Here is a 24,272-nt window from a genome sequence, read left to right on the forward strand (position 1 = left end):
TTCCTCCTGAGTGGGGCAACCCAGTCACTGGATCGTGATGCTGTATGTGGGGACAGGGTCAGAGAAGGAACAATGGTGCTTACTCCACTCTCGGTCAGACCTCAGTCCCTTCCACCACTTCCCCCAAGCAAACTGGGCCTTTCTGGTGCTGATTCCTATGTGGGTGGGCTTGTGTACATCTTGGGACCCTGTGGGTCTCTCCAATGAACTCTCCTGTGAGACTGGGAGTCTCTCCCTGCACCTCAATCCCCACAGGTGTTTTCAATCAGTGTTTTGAGGCTTTATTTCCCAGTGGTGGGACCCTGGGTTGCACATTGTTTCACTCCTCAGTTTCACCTGGTTTATCTGTGTGCAAATGTAGAACTACCACTTGGCCAGCCAACTGCCTTACACACAGTGCCTCGCTTCCCAATCGCTGCCTTGCTGGGTCTGCCAGCCACTGCCTGCATGCCTAGGGTCTCCCCACTGCCATCTAGCATGTTCAGGGTGCCTTGCACACCTGGTGTCACTGCTTCTTGTGCCACAACCCCCCTCTGTTCAGCCACCCGACTCTGCCCCATCTACCAGTTTGAATAAATGTGTCTACTTCAACTCCTTGGCTGTCTGACTTCCATACAGTTCAATTTTCAGTCAGTTCTGGCTGTTATTTTGTTTTTAAATTGTCACTGTTCTTATTTTGGTTGTGGGAGAAGGCACAGTGTGTCTACCTATGCCTCCATCTTGGCCAGAAGTCCTCTCTTGGTTATTTATCTCCCACAACACCTGCCCTGAAGTCTAGCACACCTTACCCTAAACAACTTCTAAAATGGTTAACAAGGTGCTAAACAACTTCTGTCTTATGACTGTTAGTCCAATGTAGCATACAAACCATTTTTAAAATTTCTTTAATTTAATCTTTATTGCACTTTTTCCATTACCATTTAGTCTTCTTATAGAAATAAGAAATATTATTAGTTAAGTACTTTTAGGTATGGTGATGCTATTGCAGGCAATGCTTTTAAAAGAGGAATCACTACACTGTTGTCCATATCCATGAGTTTGTTTTCCTTTTGGTGCAATCACCACATCCCCTAATCTCTCTCCCCAACCAGCTGTCTTCTGTTCTCCATCTATGAGTTTGTTTCTCTTTTTGCTTGTTAGTTCAGTTTGTTCATTAGAATCCACATATAAAATCATACAGTATTTTTCTTTCACTGACTGGCTTACTTCACTTATATAATATTCTCCAGGTCCATCCATACTGTTGCAAAGGGTAAAATTTTCTTCTTTTTTTTACGCCTGAGTAGAATAACAATCTGTAGAAGTCCCATAGTTGTTTTATCCACTTATCTACTGATGGACACTCAGATGGCTTCTCGCCATATCTTAGCAATTGTAAATAACACTGAAATGAACACAGGGATGCTTATGTTCTTTCAAATTACTGTTCTGAGTTCCTTAGGATAAATGTCAGAAGTGAGATCACTGAGTCAAAAGGCAGATCCATTTTTAATTTTTTAAGGGATCTCCATACCCCACACTGCTTTCCACGGTGGCTGCACCAGTCTGAATCTGCACCAACCATGGAAAAGGGTTCTCCTTTCTCTACATCCTGACCAGCACTTGTCTGATTTACTGATGGCCATTCTAACTGGTGTGAGGTGGGATCTCATTGTGGTTTTCATTTGCATGTCTCTGATGATTAGTGACGCTGAGCATCTTTTCATATGTCTGTTGGCCATCTGTATGTCCTCTATAGAGAAGTATCTACTCAGGTTCTTTGCCCATATTTCAGTTAGGTTTTTGGGGGGTTTTTTGTTGTTCAGTTTTATAAATTTTGGGTACTAACCTTTTATCAGATGTAACAGCAAATATGTTCTCCCATTCTGTGGGGTGTCTTTTTATTCTGTTGATATTTTCCTTTACTATGTAAAAACTTTTTAGTTTGATGTAGTCTCAATTTGTTTATTTTTCCTTTTGTTTCCCTTGTCTGAGATATACCTGAAAAAAATTTCTACAAGCAATATCTCAAATTTTTCTGCCTGTTTTCTTCTAGGATTTTTATGGTTTCAGTCTATCATTTAAGTCTTTGATTCATTTTAAATTTATTCTTTTGTATGGTAAATGGTTTAGTTTCACTTTTCTGCAAGTATGTGCTCAACTCTCCCCAAACCATTTACTGAAAAACTACCTTTAGCCCACTATATGTGCTTGCTTCCTCTGCTGAATATTGATTGACTGTAATGGTATGGGCTTATTTTTGGGCTCTGTATTCTGTTCCATTGATCTATGTGTCTGTTTTTATGCCAGTACAAGGCTGTTTTGATTACTATGGCCTTAGTATAGTTTGATATTAGGCAGCATGATTCTTTCAACTTTGTTCCTTCTTCTTGGGACTGCTATTGCTATATGGGGCCTTTCAGGGTTCCATATACATTTTTGAAATATTTGCTCTAGTTCTCTGAAATTCATCATTGGAATTTTGATAGAAATTACATTCAATCTACAGATTGCTTTGGGTAGTATGGACATTTCAATGATGTTAATTCTTCCTATCCATGAACACAGTATATGCTTCTACTTATATGTATCTTCTTCAATTTCTTTCTTTAGTGTCTTATAATTTTCCAAGTATAGGTCTTTTACATCCTTGGCTAAGTTTATTCCTAAGCATTTCATTCTTTTTGAAGCAGTTGTAAATGGGACTATTTTCTTTTCTGTTAGTTTGTTATTGGCATATTAAAAATGCAACTTTGATTTCTGCATATTAATTTTCTATACTGCTACTTTGCTGATTTCATTTACTGGGTCTAGTAGTTTCTTGGTGGAATCTTAGAGTTCTCTGTGTACAGTGTCATGTCATTAGCAAATAAAGAGTTTTACTTATTCCATTCCAATTTGGATGCCTTTTATTTCTTCTTCCAGTCTGATTGCTGTGGCTAGGATTTCCAGTACTATATTGAATAAGAGAGGTGAAAGTGAACACTCCTGTCTTGTTCTGGATCTTAAGGGGAACACTTTTATTTTTTGAACATTGAGTATGATGCTGGCAGTGAATTTGTCACACATGGGCTTTATTATGTTTAGGCATATTCCCTCTATTCCCACTTTGTTCACAATTTTGACCATAATTGGTGCTGAATTTTATCAAAAGCTTTTTTCTGCATCTACTGTTGTGATCATATGACTTTTATCTTTCATTTTGTTTACGTGGTGAATAACATTTATTGATTTGCAAATGTCGTATCAACCTTGCATTCCCGAAATAAATACCACTTAGCAGGGTATATGATCCTTTTGATGCATAGCTATATTTGGTTTGCTAATATTTTGCTGAGTATTTTAGCATCTATGCTCATCAGGAATATTGGCCTATAATTTTCATTCTTTATAGTGTTGTTATCTGGTTTTAGAATTAGTATAATGTTGGCCTCATAAAAGAAGTTTGGGAGCCTTCTCTCCACTTGAATTTTATAAAATAGTTTGAGAAGGATAGGTGGTAGTTCTCAGAATGTTTGGTAAAATTTACCTGTGAAGCCATCTGATACAGGGCTTTTGATTGTTGGGAAATTTTTTATTACTGCTTCAATTTCATCAGGTGTAATCTGGCTATTCAGATTTTCTGATTCTTCCTGATGCAGTTTTGGAAGATTGTTTGTTTCTAGGAATTTATTCATTTCATCCGGGTTATTCAGTTTGTTAGCTCATAATATTTTCTTACCATTCTTTGTATTTCTTTGCTGTCAGTTGTTACTTCTCCATTTTCATTTCTGATTTTTATTTGGGTCCTTTCTTTTTTGTTGATAATTCTGGTTAAAGGTTTGTCAATTTTGTTTACCTTTTCAAGAACCAGCTCTTGGATTCAATGATCTTTTGTATCATTTTTTAGCCTCTATTTCACTTATTTCTGCTCTGATATTTATGTGGAATAACCTTACTTCTACTCACTTTGGGCTCTGTTTGTTGTTCTTTCTCAAGTTCGTAATAGTGTGACGTTAGATCATTTATTTGAGATTTTTCTCTTTCTTTTTTTTTTTTTTTTTTTGAGATAGGCCTGTAGTGATTTGAATTTCCCTCTTCAGATTGCTTTTCCAGTGTCCCACAGATTTTGGGTTATTGTGTCCTCATTTTCATTTGTTTCAAGGTATCTTTTGATTTCTTCCTTGATCTCCTTGTTAACCTATTCATTGTTTAATAACATGGTATTAGCCCCCATGTTTTTGCATGTTTTTCAGTGTTCTTGTGATTGATTTCTAGTTTCATAGCATTATGGTCAGAGAAGATGCTTGATATGATTTCAATCTTTTTAAATTTATTGAAACTTATTTTATGTTCTAACATGTTATACATCCTAGAAAACATTCCATGTGTCCTTGAATTGTATATTCTGCTTCTTTAGAGTGAAATGCTCTGAAGATAACAATTAAGTCCAGTTGATCTACTGTCACATTTAAGGCTGCTGTCTCCTTGTTGAATTTCTGCCTGGAAGACCTATCCATTGAAGTAAATGGAGTATTAAAATCCCCAACTATTACTGTATTTCTGTTGATCTCTCCCTTTATGTCCATCAAGATTTGTTTTACAGATTTAGATGTTCCTATATTGAGTGTATAAAGGTTTACTAGGGTTATATTGCCTTATTGGATTGTTTCCTTTATCGTTATGTAGTATCCTTTTTTTTGTCTCCTACTATAGCCTTCATTTTATAGTCTATTTTGTCAGATATAAGTACTGCTACCACAGCTTTGTGTTCTTTTCCATTTACATGAAATATTTTTCCAACCCATTACTTTTATTTTTTAATTGTTGTTCAAGTACAGTTGTTTCCATTTTCCCGCCACCACTTTCCCCTCTTCCACCCACCCCACCTTCCACCCTGAATCCTTCTCTCCTTTGGCTTTGACCACAGGTCCTTTATACATGTTCCTTGACAACCCTTTCCATTCTTTTCCCCATTATCCCCCTCCCACCTTCCTTCTGGTTACTGTCAGTTTGTTCTTTATTTCCATGTCTCTGGTTATATTTTACTTGCTTGTTTGTTTTGTTGATTAGGTTCTACTTATAGGTGACATCACATGGTATTTGTCTTTCCCTGCCTGGCTTACTTCAGTTAGTATAATGTTCTTCAGTTCCACCCATGCTGTCATGAATGGTAGGAGCTCCTTCTTTCTTTCTGCTGCACAATATTCCATGTCGTAAATGCACCGCAGTTTTTGAGCCACTCATTTACTGATGGGCACCTAGGTTGTTTCCAACCCTTGGCTATTGTAAATTGTGCTGCTATGAACATTATAGTGCGTAGGCTATTCTGAATTAGTGTTTCAAGATTCTTAGGGTATAATCCCAGCAGCGGTATTTCTGGGTCAAAAGGCAGCTTCATTTTTAGTTTTTTGAGGAAATTCCACACAGTTTTCTACAGTGGCTGCAAAAGTCTGCATTCCCACCAACAGTGCAAAAAGAGTTCCCCTTTCTCCACATCCTTACCATCATTTGTTATTTGTTAATTTACTGATGATAGCCATTCTGACAGGTGTGAGATCTCTTACTGTGGTTTTAATTTGCATTCTCTGATGCTTAGTGACATTGAGCATCTTTTCATATGTCTGCTGGCCATGTGTATGTCCTCCTTGGAGAAGTGTCTATTCAGTTAGTATGGTCCTTTGCCCATGCTTTAATTGGGTTATTTTCTTGATGTTGAGTTACCTTTAGTCTGTGTGTCTCTATCCATCTGAGATGGGTCCCTTAGAGGCAGCATATATATGGTCCTTTTCTTCTCCAGTGTTACCCTCTGTCTTTTGGTCAAAGCATTTAAGCCACTTACATTTAAGGAGATTATTGTTGGACACACATGTAGTACCATGTTATTGTTAGACTATTTTCTTACAATTTTTTTCTCTTCTTCTTCTTCCTCTTAAAGCAAGCCCATTAACATCTGTTGCAATACTGATTTGATGTTAACAAACTCCTTTAACTTGTTCTTGTATGGGAAGCTCCTTATTTCTCCTTAGACTTTATTTCTTATTTATATTTTATTGATTATATTATTACAGTTGTCCTGCTTATTACCCCTTTGCACCATTCCAGCCAGCAGCCCCCATTCCCTCAGGCAATCCGCCCACCCTTGTTCATGTCCACAGACCATGCATGTAAGTTCTTTGGCTACTCCCTTGCCTATACTGTACATTACACCCCCATGGGTATTCTGTAACTACCTATATAAACTTCTTAATCCCCTCATCTCTCACCCATTCTCCCACACCCTCCACCTCATTATCTTTAACCTTTGGTACTTTAATTATGATATATCTTGGGGTAGGTCTCTTTGCAGCTATTTTTTGGGGGACCCTCTATACTTCCTGGACTTGCATGTCTATTTCCTTCACCAAATTAGGGAGTTTTCCTTAATGAATCATTATTTTTTCAAATAGATTTCTAATTTCTTGCTCTTTTTCTCCTGCTGGTATCCCTATGTAGTGAATGTTGGATTTCTTAAAGCTGTCCCACAGGCTGTTCATACTATCCTCGTTTGGGGGGGAGGGGGTTCTCTTTTCTTTTTGTTGTCCTGATTCTTTTTCTTCCTTATGTTCCAAATCATTGATTTGATTCTTCGCTTCACCCAGTCTACTCGTTTCCCTGTTCTTTATTTCAATTAGTGTACCTTCATTTCTGACTGGATTTTTTTATGCTGTTAAGGTCCTCACTAACTTCCTTGAGCATCCTAATAACCAGTGTTTTGAACTCTCTATCTGATTGCTTATCACCACTTTTTTTAGCTCTTTTTATGGAGTTGTAATGTGTTCTTTCATTTCAGCCACGTTTCTTTGTCTTGTTTTGAGAGCCTCCCTGTATTTGTTCCTAACTATTAGGTAGAGCCGCTTTCTGTGTCTTGGTGGCATGGCCTAATGTAGTAGGTGTCCTGTAGGGTCCAATGGCAAGCCTCTCCTACCACCTAAGCTGGGTACTTGAGGTGCACTCTTCGTCTGGACTGAGTATACACTCCTTTTGTAGATGAGCCTTGGTTGCTGCTGGAAGGTCAATGGGAGAGATTTACCAAGGCCTGTCAGCTGCAAGGATTGGCTGTGACCACTTACCAACAACCTCTACCCTCTATGGAGAATCAGCTGTGCAGAGGCAGGGTGGTAGTGTTCCACTGTGGTCTGTAGCTGTCTACTGGATGTGCTGGCCCCATGGTTTACCAAATGGTGCAGGCCAAGAGCAGCCCTCACCTGTGTTTTGGATGGGGCCACCATGCCTGATCTATAAAGCAATCTGAGATGACTGCTACTTGTGCTGGACTTGGAGATTCCCACATAAAGCCAGCTGCTGTTTGTTGGAGAGGATTCAGGAAGTTTTGAAGCATAAGCCAAGACTAGCCATTCATATGGAAAAGCAGCTTGGGTGGGTCTACAAGTTGGGTGGGGCAGAGGATCTGAGGATCTCCAAGGTGGGTCAAACAGTGTTAGCCAGATTGATGGAATCTTAGATACGGCACCAGTCCATGAGGTCTGTGGAGAGGGGGTCTAGAAAAGAGACAATCGCTTCTCACTTTGATGCCAGATACTTCGGCCTCCCCTTGCATGCCACTGGTGAACCTCAAGCTGCCACCCCCATGCCAGAGCCCAGAGGGAGTGAGTTTGAGTAAGTGATACACTGTGTGGGTTCTTTAAGAGGAATTACTTGGGAATCCAGTAGTTTTTCCCACTGACATAATCCCTGCTGGTTTTGCAGCAAGAAGTTGTGGGGACTTACCCTCCTGGCACTGGAACCCAACCCTGGGTTGGGGTGCCTGGTGTGTGGCTGGGAGTCCTTGCTCTGAAGATATCCCTTCTGAATTTTTATCCATTATGTGTAAGTATGGGACCAGCTCATTCCTTGTCTGTGCCCCTCTACCAGTCTGGATAGATGTGGTTCCTTATTTCTGTAGTTGTCAGACTTCCATTCTGTTGGTTCTGAGCAACAGTTGTTCTATATCTTAGTTGTAATTTTTTTGTGGCTGTGTGAAGAGGTGAGCCATGTCTGCCTTTACCACCATCTTGACTAACAGTCCTCTCCTTCGATTTTATTTTAATTATTTTTCAAGTACAGTTTTCTGTCTTTTACTACCATCCCAGCCCACCTCCCTCCCATTTCCAACCCCCTTAATTGTTGTCCATATGTCCTTTATATCTCCTTCGATTTTAAATGACAACCTTGCTGAGTAAAATAGCCTTGGTTGTAGGTCCTTGATTTTCATTACCTTGAATATTTCACACCACTCCCTTCTGGCCTAGAATGTTTCTGTTGAGTAATCAGATGACAGTCTAACTGGTGCTTCCTTGTAGGTAACTCCATGCTTTGCTCTTGTGTGGCTGTTAGGATGCTCTCCTTGTCTTTAAGCCTTGTCATTTTAATTATAATATGTCTCAGTGTAAGCCTCTTTGGGTCCAACTTGTTTGAGACTCTCTTGAATTTCTTGGACTTGTGCAACTTTTTACTTCACCAGATTAGGGAAATTTTCAGTCATTATTTCTTCAGATAGGTTCTTGATCTCCTGTTCACTCTCTTATGATATCCCAATGATACAGATGTTGTTATGCTTCATGGTGTCCAAGATGTTTAAGCTCTCCTCATTTTTTAATTCTTTTTTCCTTTTGCTGCTTTGCCTGGGTGTTTTTCTCTACCTTGTCTTACAAAACACCAAGTCTATCCTCTGCTTCATCTAACCTGTTTATTTTTTCCAGTGTATTATTTATTTCAGATATTGCATTCTTTATTTCTGACCGGTCCTTTATGGTTTCTGTCTTTTTTCCATGCTGTTGAGCATCTTTATAATCATTACTCTAAACTTTCTATCTGATTAATTATTTGCCTCCATTTCATTTAGTTCTCAAAAGTTCACTTGTTCTATCACTGGGGTCTGTTTCTTTGTCTTCCCATTTTGGATGCTTTGGATTTCCCACCTTAGTGGTTAAACCAATCAGACATTAAACTGATTAGCTGTTAATACAATCAAGTTGTAATCAGCAGCCTGGCTTAAGCACCACAGGGTGGGACAGAGTAATTCCTGTAGGTAAGGGTACTGCCTCCCTTCAGTCTGATGCCATTCAGAGTGCTCTGCCTGTGAGAGACGGCTCCTCAGTATGGGGAATGACTCAGCACAGGGATCCTGGTGAATGTTCCTTTACTTTTCTCCCCAGAGCCACCAACCCCAGACTCTCTTCTCACATCTCTAGGCTGCTCTGCACCCAGGGTAAGTAGCTGCAAATGAAATTGTGTGCTTTGGCCCTTTAAGAGGCTCTCTCCATCTCCAGCTGTCTCTTCCTGTCAGACAGAAACCCTCTGGTTTTCACAGGGGGATGTTATCTGGGTTCCTTTCTGGCTCTGATGTTGTAGGCTCAAGAGCCCAGCATGGGGTTTAGACCTCACACTTCTCAGGAGGAACCCCCCCCCCCCACCCAACCTGACCACTGAAATATCCCTCTGGCACTTTAGCTGCCGCCTATCAGAGCCCAGCCCACCCTCTCTTGTCTCCTACAAGAGAGAAGCACAGTCATACTGTGCTGAAGTGGTTTTTCCTATCTGTCCATGGTTATTAGGCTTCTCTCCAAGTAGTTTTCAGATGGTTATTCTGGATGATTTCTCTACAATTTAGTTGTAATTCCTTACAGGTCCCAGGAAGAGGTTAGTTCCACTTACTCCTCCACCATCTTGGATCCAATCAAATTAAAGACATTTTTTGAGGCGTCTTAACCTCTAGGCTTTATATATACTAAACTGGTGAGGACTGAAACAATATGATTTGCTTCAAAATATGAGAGGGGACCTAAAAAATGGAATTTATAAAAAGTTATGTGTTTATTCTTACTCATTTAAACTTCAGTCACCTTCAACGTACTATTCATTTGATGCAAACCTATAGAGATGTTTTTTCCACCACTCAAACCAGTTTTTCTTTTTTTTATTTATCTATTCTTAGAAGGGAAGGGAAGGAAAGAGGGAGAGAATTATCAGTGTATGGTTGTTTCTTGTGCGTCCTCTGCTGGGAACTGGCCTGAAACCCAGGCATGTGCCCAAATGGGGAATCGAACCACGACCTTTTGGTTCACAGGCTCGTACTCAATCCACTGAACTACACCAGCCAGGGCTCAAACCAGTTTTTGAAGTCGTCAATTTTCATGTCTTTTAGTGCTTCTGCCATTTTTGTTTCACCTTTTCCACATTATCAAAACATTTCCTTTTGAGGGCTTTTTTTCCATGCAGGGAAACAAAAAAAGTAGGTTGTGGTAAGATCAAGAGAATGAGGGGGTGACACATGGGATCATGCCTTTCTTGGTCAAAAGCTCCTGAATACTCAGTACACCATGTGAACTTAATTGCAGATTATACAATGCAGAATAAAAAATCGGCAAACCTGAAAATGACACAGAAACTATCCAAAATGAAACAAGACAAAAAAGATTAAAAATTAAAAAAAAACCAGAACACATGTAAGCTACGGAAGAAATTTAAATGCTTAATGTTAGTATCCCAAAAGGAGATGACGAGTAGGAAAAAAGATATTTTGGGATGTCAAACATTTTTCTAAATGAGAAAAACTATAAACCCACAGACCCATAATCCCTAGAAAGATGAAGAAAAGTACAATGGCATATTAATCAAATTGCTCAAAATCAGCAGTAAAGAGAAAATCTTAAGAGTAGCCCAGGTGGAAAGACACTGAATACATAGAACAAAGTTAAGGATAAAAGTACATTCCTTATATGAAGCAATGTAAAAGAGAACACAGTAGAACATCTTTACAGTATTGGGGAAGGGGAACTATCAACATAGAATTCAATATTTAGCAAAATATCTTTAAAATATTTTTAGATATATAAAAGATGAAAAAATCTCTCACTAGTAGATCTGCACTATAAAAAATGTTAATGAATACCCTTAAGACAGTAGGAAAATGATACAGATGGAAACAGGACCTATGCAGAGGAATAAAGAACTGTATAGGAGTTCTGATGATCCATGAGGTCTCCAAAAAAGATGGGGGGAAAGGCAGACAACTACTTGAACAACAAAATAAAAAGTAATAAAAAAAGAAAAATACCTGGCTGGCGTAGCTCAGTGGATTGGGCGCAGGCTGCAAAGCAAAGTGTCGCTGGTTTGATTCCCAGTTAGGGCACATGCCTGGGTTGCAGGCCAAGTCCCCACTTGGGGGCACACAAGAGGCAACCATACACTGATGTTTCTCTCCTTCCTTTCCTCTCTCTCTAAATATAAAATAAAATAATTTTAAAAATCTAAAAAAATTAAAATAAAAATAAATAAAAAGGGTCCTATAACATTTTTCTTTATAATCTAAATATCTTATTAAAAACAAGCACACACATAAAAAATTTATCTTACTTCCCTCCCACTCTCTCAAAGCACACATACGCCAGACACGTAGAATTAGAGGAATTTCCTCATGTGATTTTAGAAAGAAATCATGCTGTGTCTTAGATGTCTAATGGAATACTGCCACTGCATGTCTCAACAGAAACATCCAAGGATGTTTATCTAACAGTCTGTGTGTCATTGCCTACATTAAATCTATAAAAACAAATCTGTAACACTCCAACATTTGTCATATTAGTAATATAAAATAGGCCAATATTTTCCAAAGAATGTTTTAAGGGGGCAAATATTGCTGTGTCAGATATTCTCAACAAATTAATGACTTAAATTGAGTAAAAAATTTTGCTCTGAGCTTCTGAGCAACCAAATAAAATGATAAACTTACTAAGTTATATAGTTTTCACTGCCTGGCACAAAGAAACCATATAAATTTTGGTAATTTTTCACAATTTTTATCAGAAATATATCAAATGACTCCCACATTTTAAGAAACTTTTGCTAACATGTTACATAATGGCAATATAATAGCTAACATGCTCTAACCATTTACTACATTAAAACATCATACTAACAGTTTCTATGAATTGTCTTACTTCATCTTTAAAATCATCCTATACTATTCTCATTCATTACAACTACACGCGACTCAGACAGTTTTCAAATAAATGTGTTTTACATAATTTTTCTATAAAAGCCAAAAGGATATTAAATTGACTCAGAAAAGGTATTTTGCAGGCAGACAACATATGTATATTTTAAAGTAATCATCTTTCATAAACCTTCACTGAAATATTTCTTGCTGATCTTACCCAAGTTTACTGAACTTAACTCACAATTTGTACAAATTGCAAACATCCATTAAAGCAAATGGCTAAATTGCTTTATATATATATGAATGATACAGATATTCAGCATATATACATGTATGTATATATAAAAATAAATAAAATAAATGTTTCTTTAGTTTATTTTTGCCAGGCAAATATCACATAGAAACTGGGTATGTTTATCTTGAAAAACAGAAACTTTACCAGAAATATATTTTTCAGCAAACATTTGGGAAGTTATCACATGGGGAAATGACCAAAGTTATTTTGTGTCAATCCAAGGAACTTTACAAGAACCAACACAGAGACTACAGGGAGGATGACCTCATTGCAATATGAGAGAAAAAATGCTGAACATACTCTAATTCATAAATGAACTTGGATCCCTTTACAAGTTCACTAGGTTCTCTAGCACTGAAAGCACTGAAACACAACAAAGGGCTCTATCACAGATGTTCTGAAAGGGAACTGTATTTTGGACAGTACATTAGTTTCCTAGGGCTGTGATGACAAAACAGCACAAATCAGTTAATTTAAAACAACATAAATTTATTGTTTCACAGTTCTGGAGGCCAGAAGTCTAAAGTGTCATCAAGGCCACGCTCCATCTAAAAACTGTAGGGTTGATCCTTCCATGCCTCGTCCAAGCTCCTGGTGGTATGCTGACAAGAACTGCAAGTTCTCAGCAGCTACAGCACTTCAACCTCTGCTTCTGTCTAGACAGGATACTCTCCCCGCCCCTGTATCCCCGGCCCATGTGTCTCTGTCTCTGTCTCTGTCCTCCTCTTTTTATTAAGGACAGCAGTCATGTTGTTTAAGGGCCCACCACACTTCCACAGACCTTTATCTTAGATGTGTCTGAAAAGACCCTCTTTCCAAAATAAGGTCACATTCTGAGGTACTTGGAGTTAGAACTTCAACATATCTTTCTGGGGGACACAATTCAACTCAGAACTAGATGATTACCTACTCTAAGATGCTGAGGCTCTAAATGCACGTAAGACAAGAAGTGCAACATTACATATGAACATGACAATTCTGACTCATTAATTTATTCTATTTATTCATGTCATCCATTCAACAAACAATTTTCTGTGTACTGTCTTAAGAACTAGAAACACAGTAAAAAAACACTTCCTGGTCTCATGGAGCCTGTACTCAAATAGAATAAAAATAGCCATCATTTATGAGTATCTACTGTGTGCCAGATACTATCCTAAAAATGTAAGTTATCTCAGTCCTCACAACAACCCCTATTAGGTAAAAACTTTTATCTCCTTTACCACATGAGAAAACTCAGGTCATCATCTTCCTGGGATATTGAATCGTTTTTGGTTACAAAAATGTTCTTTTTATCTTTAGTGATACTCTTTGCCTTGAAATCTATGTTATCTGATATTAATATAACCACCTAGTCTTCTTAAGCTTACTCTTTACTTGTCCGTGGTAAAAATAAGCATGTACAGATGTTACTCTCAAGAAATAGACATTTGCAATGCTTACAGAATACTTTCAGTGTCTTAAATTCAGTGCTCACAGATCCTTCATGTAGGCTTCTCAATTTTTGCAAAACAAATTAATTTACCAATTCTAAAGGCTTAAGTTACATTTCCCTCTGAAGTTTTTATCTTTTTGTTTAACTGTCCTAAATTTAGCTAGGAATGAAGCAGTAAGCACAGTGGAGGCTCCAGCCCAAGCTCAGTGCTGCTGTTGCCAACAATAGAATATTACAGGAAGATATGAATGACAAACTTCCAACACTGCTGTCAAAGGAAGCCATGAGTTGGGTCATACACCATGCTAGATGACTTCAAAGAAGGCATTTTACTTTATCAACTTATGACTCCAAGATTAGCAATACTTTATCATTTGTACAAAGCTGTAAGAGAACATCACTATTAATACCTACTAAGTTAAAATATATAGTAAGTTTGCTACTGAAGTTAAACTTTTTTCTACTTTCTGGGTAAATGAAAAACAAATGGTATGAAAAATACTGCTAACTAAAGAAAGTGTAGTCAGTATTTTAGTACCAACTATCTTTTGCTTAGGACTCCATTTACCTTAAATTGTGTACAAAAATTATGTGCACATAGTGTTTTTATAGTGTCTTTTAAACAGCTCCTTTTAAAAAAACTATCATTTTTTTTAGCTTAGTTTCAGTTATAATACTTAAAAAATTATAAATGTTTCTTTAAAAAAATATTTCATTGTAAATTTTTATCAATTCAAACTAGCCTTTCCCTCAATTATTCTGAATGGTGAAAGATTATTTAGATCAGAATAGGTAAGAGAATACAAATTTACATAAAATAAGTTTTGTGGTTAAACCCTACATGGTAGTAAAAACTAGACTATAAGAGAGAAAATTATACCACCAAACTACTTTACTTTCATTAAATATCTGACAATTTTTATATTAGCTCAAATACATTTTCCTACCTGTAGCTTTATTTCTTCTAAGTCTTTAGTTTTCTCTAATAATTCCCCTTTAAGCTCTTCAAACAGCAACTGCATTTTTTCCTGATTAGTTTGCTTTTCATTTAACAGGTGCTTGAGTTCATTTTGTGTCTTTGTATATTCATCTTGCAACCTGATTTTTTAAAAAAGAATTCAAATGTAAGTGTATTGTTTACTTTCTAAGTGCATTATTTTTATGTAAAGTCAACCAACACTACAGAAAATCAATACCATATATTCTATTAAAATTGAAAATATTTTTTCTTTATAGAGTTTCATTTAATTATTAACACTATAGTTTCTGATATAATTTTCCTTTGAGGAGAAAAAACAAACATAGCCACACAGATACATTTAATTTGATATGTCTTGGCTCCTTTAAAAACAAGACTTTTGGGGAATTTTAGGGCAGTGAAACTATTCTGTACAATACTGTGAAGGTAGATACATGTCATTATACTTATGTCAAAGCCCACTGAATATACAATACAAACAGTGAACACTAATGTAAACGATGGACTTCAGTTAATGATATATCAAAATTGGCTCCCTGAAACAAAAATGTAAGATATTAATAATAGGGAAATTTGAGGGGGAGTATATGCAAACTCTGTGCTTTGCACTCTTTTTCTGTAAACCTAATACTGCTCTAAAAAAAGGCCTATTACATTTATTTTATTTTATTTATTTATCTTTAGAGAGGAAGGGAAGGACAGAAGGAGAGAAATATCAATATATGGTTGCCTCTCGTGAGTCCCCTGCTGGGAACTGGCCTGCAACCCAGGCATGTGCCCTGACTAGGAATTGAACTGCAATCGTGTGGTTCGCAGGCCCACGCTCAATCCACTGAGCTACACCAGCCAGGGCAAGCCTATTACATTTTTAAAGTGTAAAATAAAACACAAAATCAAAACATAAATTAATAAGCCATTTGACACCATGCTGAGGTTTGAATAAACTAATTTTAAAGCAAACATTTTATTGTACTAAGTTTTAAATGTAAAAATACTGCCCAAAACTATACTCTATGTTCTTGAGCAAACATTCAAAAAAATTTTAATCAAGCCCCTCACCTCCAAATTTATGTAATTTACCTTGTGTGTTCACCTTTCAGAGTCTGATAATTAATTTTATGATGTTCACATCGTAACCTTTCATCAATTAACATTTTTTGTAACTCAGAGTGAGAATTTGACAGCCCAGTGTCTCCACCAGGAGGACAAATGGTGGGAAGAGTGTCCATATTGGTCGGTAAGCTGACAACCATGTGAAAACAAGTTCTAGGTTTCTTATTGTCTTAGTTTTCTTTCCAAGATTATTTTCCACTTCCTTCTTGCTAAGACAGGATCTTGGGAGGCAAAATTATACCTGCATGAAGAAATACATTTAATTAACAATCAGTGAACTCTTCAGTGTTATATTTTTTATCACTTATTATCCTCCTCATCAATTCTATAATAAAAATAACTTTCAGATTTCCAACTGTTCATAAAAGAAAATTCAAAAATAAAGTTGAATAACACCTTATCAAATTTTCTTTTATTTCCACGCAAAGTTTCTGTGACCACAAAGGTCACAGTTTCAAGTACTAACCTAACTGGAAGTACTGAATGGCTTTTCCCATTCAGGTATACTCCCAGGTTCACAAACCCCAGATGTTTCCTGAAGCTACTGGGTTAAACTTCAAGGGTAGATACTAGTAAAAAATCCACGTTCTGAAATCAGGGGAAAAATCACATGGAACTTGGTAAGCGACTAGGGAGAATCATAATCTTCGCAAAGATGACCTTCAGTATATAACTGTGTATGTGATTAATGCTACAATAAGTGTTATATTTGACAAAAGATGACCTGCAGTCAGGCTACGAATTCAGGTGAGAAATCAGTCAGCACACTAATACTGGTCACCTCCTACATGGACTCTAAATCATCTTGGCTATCCCCAGAGGCACTGACCCAGCACAATGAGATAACGACATGTTTGTTTCATCGAAAGGTAAAAAATGATGACAGAATCTTCTTACTATAAGTAATTAAAAACAAGTATTTTAACCAAAATAATTCTGATCCTTTTAAATTCATTGATCTTCCTCAAACTTAATATATAGTTTTCCTAATAGCATCCCCTCACTGGGGGTTATCATGAATTACTTTTTCTTACTACAAGAAAGATTTTTAGCCTCTGAAATCTGCCTATTAAATTACTCATTCTTGGTTGAAATACATCATTTCTGATAAATTAACGTGATGTCTGCCTATTACATTAGAGGACTTTTCAACTAAAATTGGGATTGCTTTGGTTTCCTGTCAAATCATATTTTAATAAAGGGGGAGAAAGTCTTTCAAGGATACTTTACACCTTACTCTTATGTTGTCTGCACCAGGATCTAACCTGTGCAAATGTAGAGTGCACTGTTTGTAGCAGCTGCCACAAAATTTTTCTGCGGCAGGGTACACATTCTGCAAGAGTATATACATTTGCCATAGAATTAATGAATTGTATCATAAAACTGGCATGTAATTTTGATTATGTTCTTTGATCTTAATTAATTTTAAGAGACAAAAACATATAATAAACCTACTCATAGTTTCTAACAATATCACCACAAAGCATTATAGGGTTTAATTTTAATTAGCTAAAAGTTTAAACCATCTTGGAAAAACCCAGACCTACCATTTAATTGCACCACTAGAGAAAGAACGATTTCCAAACTAAAATGAACATTTTTTCTTTTTTATTCCAGATAAATTGACAGTAAATATTCTCACTGACCACTACTTTAAAATGGGTGTTAAGTCCCCACAGAAATACATTTCACTAACACCTAAACATTTTTGTAAAACAAAGTTAAAATGATTTCGCTCCTTGCCTTTTGGTGCTGGATTACACTAGAAGTGGTTTTCAGAACATCACTGACCCTCTCTCAGTCACCGCCATCACGGCCTCACGCCCAGTTCCGGCTCCCAGGTAAGCATGCTTGTATTGCCCTCTGGAATTTCCCAAAACCAAGAGGGTTTCACTCCTGTTCCAAGATGACGTTCACAATTTCATTACCTTTTCATATGTTAATATTAATAATTAAGAAAGCTAGAATACACAATTACAGACCATAGGAACCACACACTCAAGTGCATAATACACTTCTAGAACACACACATACAAATTAACAGTTAATTTGCACATGTTCACAAAAATCAGTACTAATCTTGTTGGAAAGTTACCTGTATCAAAATGATAAATCTACTGATCTCCTGGTCCAATTCTAGAAATTCATTCTATGGCAAGAGCTGGATGAGTACCCAAAAATAATTACATAAAATTTTTCTTTGCAGACAGACAAGATGGATGCAAAGTAAATGGAAGCTGTGTCCACTTGCTCTATTCCCAAACTGGAGTCATAGCTGAATTGCCAAGCAATCAAGCTGATCAAGTGAAACTCAGTTGATATGAAATATTATAACCAAGGAGTATAGAAGAGGCTACACAGAAACTGGTAAGAGGGGGCGAAAGGCAGAGGGGGTGAAAGGCAGAGGGGGTGAAAGGCAGAGGGGTAAAGCCCCTGAACATAGGGGCAGTGACAGCTGAGAAACCAATAGATATTGTGACTGTGGAACTCCCTTAGCCTAGGAGCAAGGGGTCTTAACCAATGCAGGAGTTCCAAACCCACAGCAACAGAGATGGGAAAAGGAGTCTGTAGCACGTGGAGGTGGGAATCAGTGGGGATTCGCCCAACCTGGGACACTCAGAGCATACCCGCCCATCATAGAGAGCACTCCTAGTGTTGCAGCACCAGCCCAGAGGGTTCAGGTAGGGGCTCTGACTGCTGCAGAGGCCATGCTGCTGCACTCGGGTTCCATGGAGGGGACTGCTGGCTACACCCAACAGTGACTTTAAGGAGTTTTCTGCCTTCTGGGGAGGCATTATGCAGAGACCATGACAGTGACTTAACTGAGTAGCTTGGGAAGAGGACCGGTCTCCCCCAAATCAAGAGCAGAGATGGTATCCCTACTTCCACCTGTTGAGCCATTCCTGCTGCTGAGTTCAGAGGCACAGAAGAGCTGTGGAGGGCTAGGGTTTTCACCCTGCCCTGCTGAGACCAGCAGTACAGAGAGATTGAAGTATAGCACAGGGCTGGAATTTTGAGCCTGTCTTACTTGGTTTGGCAGTGAGCCAGGGAGCCACCGAGAGCTGAGATTTCTGGACTGTGTCTCCTGGGGAGGCTTCTGTCTGGGAACCAGATAAGTGATTGCTGAGCTGCTTGACTATGTTGCAGTGATGTAAACCCAGTGTCCCCAGTAAGTTTGTCTGTACTACCCCGAAAAGGGGAAGAAGTGCCCCCTCCCCTCTACAAGTTTGTGGGCAATAGAAAACTGTTTAGATCAGCCTTGCCAAGTAAGAAGCACAGAAGAGGATTTGCAAAGTGTGAGTTCCTCTGAGGCTATTGTCTGAGACTGGAGTGAAGAGCTTAGCTTCCTCCTGCAGGCTGGGCTGGCATCAGCCCCAACAGAAGACTCTTTTCATCTATCCCCTTGAGTCAAGGGCTGCTGAGCTTACTCCTGCAAAGGGGACAGCTGGCTTTAATCAACCTGAATCTGCAGTGAGCTCTCCTGGGAGAACTAAAGTCAGAGACTCTGGCAGAGATTGAGGGGTTTGGCTTTGAAGCAGGGGGCTACCTTCCCCTCACTGAGTACCTAACAACGGGAGCCCCAAATAGGGGACCCAGAACCCTACCTCTAGCCTGGGCTCATCCTACAGTCTCTCTTCAGAAGATTCCAGAGGAAGACAAGGCAACCTCAGGAGGAAGCAGAGTAGCTAAAAGTACAGGTGGACCAGGTAACCTTGGTCCTTTTATACAGCTTACTCTAGCTCTATGCCAGAAGAAGCTGACTCCTTTATATATATTGGCCCCTGACACATACACACACACACACACACACAAGTCCAGCAGACACAGTGAACAGTACAGTAGCTACAGACGAGTAGCCCAAGGCTGGTTACACAACACATTCAACAGTGACTTATATATGAACCCCACTCCAGTAGACCCACAACCAGCAAAACCTGTGGTAGGCTTCAGAGGACCCCAGCAACCAAAAGTGGGAATCCTGCGGGCACCACACTCTGCAGGGAACAACATGGCCGCAAGGGGCAGTTCTTGCACAGTCTCACACACCGTGGGTGAGGTTTACCCTTACAGTCTCCCTGACTGAAGCACTAACTCTACCCACAAAAGGGCCAACAGAATCCAAGACTCAACTACAACAGGGGGTACAAATAAGCCATGAGAAACACTTCCGGAGCACAGAACAAAGGTGATCTGGATGATAGTGCCACTGAACCCAACAAGACAACTTCATTACACAACCATCAAAACAAGTTTGGGAGACACAGCACATCTACCTAACACAGAGATACCAAATGGAGAGACAAAGAAAAATACAACAAACAAAAGAACAAGAAAAATCCCCAGAAAAAGAATTAAAAGATAAATGCAATGGAAGCAACTCAAACAACAAATGCAGAGTTTGAAATAATGGTTATAAGGATATTCAAGGACCTCAGGGGAAAATGAATGATTGTTGAGAACCGCCCTACCTGGTTTCAGAAGTTGACCCCCCTCCACGGCTAAGGCTGAGTAAAGAGACATTGGGACCATAAGCCACTAAGGAGACAAAGCTTATCTTCCTGGTAGGGGCACTGCCTCTGCCCCTTTTTACTTCGCCCTGCCTGGCCCAGGGCAGATGACTGGTTAGTCAGTGATGGGTAAGATTCCTGAAGGGAGGGATGACCTAAGACAGGCACAGTCACGATGGGACCATCAAGGAAGGACTTGGGGACTTTAGAAAAAGGGGATGATGAATCTTCACCCCTTGGCTTTGACATAGCCTGAGCCCTCATTCTGTCTGCAAGAAGTCTCCTAATCTCTTGGCTGCCTTACTTCCCCTGACTTAAGCCTGAAACAATGACAAAAGGTAGTGCAGCCCTGTGCTGGAAAGGGTGGGTTCCTCGGGTAATCAGGCCTAAGAAAGAATACATAAAATCCTGTAAAACCTGCTTTGTTTAGAATGCTCTCAATTAAATGATAAGAGTCCAAGCAAGAAGTGAGTTTGTTCCTCAAAGTTTTAGGGCTCTTTAGCTATCCGACCCTGACTCAAAATAGGCCCTCGGAGTCTTTGCATGTTATCGATTGTTTTATCCTTACTGCCTGATAATGATTGATGAGTTTTACCTGTATTCCTGTGCAAATTGAATCCAGTAAAAGCCCATTGAGGAACAGGCTCCTGGCCCTTCTCCTTTGAGAGATCAGCCACCTTTCCTCCCCAGGCAGATCATGTCTTGGTAGACTTATTCTCATCCATGGCAGATGGGGAACTCTGCAAGGAAAGCTCCCCCACAGATGATCTCTGTGAGAACTTAAACAAACAGATAGTAAGCATTAAAGGACATAAAAGGACACAAGGACATAAAAACAATAAAAAAGAACCAGTCAGAAATGAAAAACACAATACCTGAAATAAAGAATTCACTAGAAAGAATCAACAGCAGGTTAGATGAAGCAGAGGGTCAAATCAGTGAATCAAAGAACAAGAAAACAGTATCTACCCTAAGAGAAAATGAAAAAGAAAAGAGACTTAAGAGAAACAAGGAAAGCCTAAGGGACCTCTGGGACAACAGCAAGCATATCAACATCTGCATCACAGAGGTTCCAGAAGGAGAAGAGTGACCAAGGGATAGAGAACTTGTTTGAAGAAATAATGGCAGAAAATATCCCTAACCTGTAGAAGGAAAAGGACATACAAGTTCAGTAAACAAAGAGAATCTTAAGATGAACCCAAACATATCCACACCAAGAAACCTCACAATTAAAATAGCAAAAGGTAAAGACAAAGACAGAATCTTAAAGGCAAAAAAAGAGAGTGGTTACATATAAGGGAGTTCCCATAAGGCTGAATGCTGATTTCTCAACAGAAACACTTCAGGCCAAAAGGACTGGCATGAAGCATTCAATGTGATGAAAATAAAGCCATGCAACCAAGAATACTCTACCCAGCAAAGCTATAATTTAAAATTGAAAACTAAATAAAAAGTATCCCACATTAAAAAGAAAAAAGGCTGCCCTGGCTGGTGTAGCTCAGTGGATTGAGCACAGGCCTGTGAACCAAAGGATCGCAGTTCAATTCCCAGTCAGGACACATGCTTGGGTTGCAGGCCAGTTCCCGGCAGGGGACACACTAGAGGCAACAATACATTGATATTTCTCTCCCTTTCTCCTTCTCTTCCCCTCTAAAGATAAATAAATAAAATCTTAAAAAGAAAAAAGGCTAAAGGAGTTCATTACCACCAAACCAGCAAAGCAAGAAATGTTAAAGGAACTATTGTAAGAAGAAGAAGAAATAGACAGATAAACATAGGTACAAATTCTAAAATGGCAATAAATAAATACTTATTTATAATAATCTTAAATATAAATGAATTAAATGCTCCGAGCAGAAAGGCACAGGGCAGCTAAAGGGATAAATAAACATGACCCATATACATGATGTCTACAAAAGCCTCACCTCAGATCAAAAGATTTATACAGGATGAAAGTGAAGGAATAAAAGAAAATATTCAATTCAAATGGAAAACAAACAAAAAAGGTGGGATACCAATGCTTATATCTGGCAAAAAAGACTTCAAAACAAAGGCCATAACAAGATGCAAGCAAGGTTACTACACAACACTAAAGGGATCTATACAACAAGAGGCTCTAACCCTTGTTCTGACCAGAAAGTATTCAACCATGTAATATGAAAAATAGAGATATTTACTGAAGAAGATACAAGGCACAAAACACGCTGTACACAGGACAATGACACCTCAGTCCTCATCAAAGTAGGCACCTTGGGACCTCACACAGTTCTCCCAATTGCCATTAGCTGCCCCACCATATTTTCCTGAATCTCAACAAAATGTCTTCCCTTTTAAAGGTGATTTTAATTTTGGGAAAAGAAGTGGCAGGGCACCAAATCTGGGCTGTTGGAGGATTGAGTCACTTGGGTGGTTTGATGTTTCAACAAAAAAATCTGCACGAAATGTGATGCATGAGCAGGTATGTTGTCGTGATGAAGCTGCCAATTATCAGTTGCCCATAGCTGTGACCTTCTTAATCATTCCATTAGTTTTTCAAAGAAATATTCAAGCTTAAACAAAATGTGATGCAGACTCATTGCTCTACTTGCTCAAGTCATTTTGAATGCAACGAACACACAGTACATATGCTCACTCAATGATATATACTGCCCCCACTGACTAGTACAACAAAGTTGTAATTTTCATGTCTCTGCATTCCAGTTCACTCTCCTTGGCCACCAGGTTATATCAATGTCACACAAACCATCCTTGTTATATTAAAATGGCTGAAATTTTTCTGGACAGACCTCAGTACATGCACCCAACATAAGAGCACCTAAATATATAAAATCCTGGTGCTCTTTAAGGAAGAGATCGACAGCAATATAGTCATAGTAGAAGATTTTAACACCCCATAGTCATCAATGAATAGATTTTCCAGACAAAAAATCAACAAGGAAACAGTGACCTTTAACAACTTGCTAGATCAAATGGATTTAATTGATATTTACAGAACATTTCATCCCAAAGCAGCAGAACATACATGCAATTCTCCTCAAATGCATATGGCATATTCTCAAAGATAGGTCACATGTTAAGACACAAATAAGTCTTATCAAATTCAAGAAGACTGAAATCATATCAAGCATTATCTAAGATCACCATGGCATAAAACTTTAAATCTTAAAAAAATATATCAAAAACATTCAAATAACAAATAGCATATTATTAAATAATAAATGAGTTATTAATGAGATAAAGGAAGAAATCAAAAATTACCTGCAAACAAATAAAAATGAACATACAACCACCTAAAATCTATGGGATACAGTTGAAGCAGTCTACAGTTAAAGCAGTCCTAACGGGGAAGTTCATAGCATTACAGGCCTACCTCAAGAAGCAAGAAAATTCTCAAATGATCTAACCCTACACCTAATAAAACCAGGAAAACAACAACAAACAAAACCCCAAGTAAATAATCAAAAAGAGATAAAAAATAAATGACATAGAGACTAAAAATCAATTTAAAAGATCAGTGAAACCATGAGCCAGTTCTTTGAGAAGATAAATAAGATTAATTAACCTTTAACCAGATTAATCAAGAAAACACAGAGAGAGGACCCAAATAAATAAAATCAGAAATGAAAGACAAGTAACAACTGATATCATGGAAATACAAAAGATTGTAAGAAAATAGTACAAACAACCACATACCAAGAAATTGGACAACTTGGGTGAAATGGATAAATTTTTAGAAACATATGGTCTTCCAAAACCAAATTAGGAAGAATCAGAAAAATTCGAATAAACTAATAACAACTAATGAAATTGAAGCAGGAATCAAAATATTCACTGCAAACAAAAGTTCTGGAGCAGACGGCCTCACAGGTGAATTTTACCAATCATTCAAAGAAAAACTAACACTAATCCTTCCCAACTATTCCAAAAATCTCAACAGAAGGGAACAATTCCAAGTTCTTTTTATGAAGCCAGTATTACCCTAATTCCAAAACCAGATAAAGACA

At 38.2% G+C, this 24,272-nt stretch overlaps 1 protein-coding gene across 2 annotated transcripts in view; it reads right to left on the minus strand.

The window, feature by feature from the left end:
* Positions 1–24,272, minus strand: part of CEP83 (centrosomal protein 83) — a 144,084-nt gene that overhangs the window by 68,157 nt on the left and 51,655 nt on the right. For both annotated transcript variants that reach the window (XM_037064687.1, XM_037064686.1), the window contains exons 2-3: positions 15,728–16,001; positions 14,616–14,766 (exon numbers count right to left, since the gene is read on the minus strand). In XM_037064687.1, the coding sequence (XP_036920582.1) occupies positions 14,616–14,766; positions 15,728–15,900 (324 nt within the window). In that variant the 5' untranslated portion in view covers positions 15,901–16,001. The remainder of the gene's footprint in view (positions 1–14,615; positions 14,767–15,727; positions 16,002–24,272) is intronic.

The sequence above is a fragment of the Sturnira hondurensis genome, unplaced genomic scaffold, assembly GCF_014824575.4.
Source record: "Sturnira hondurensis isolate 20B ecotype Veracruz unplaced genomic scaffold, ASM1482457v3 Scaffold0015509, whole genome shotgun sequence".
NCBI classification, from domain to species: Eukaryota; Metazoa; Chordata; class Mammalia; order Chiroptera; family Phyllostomidae; genus Sturnira; species Sturnira hondurensis.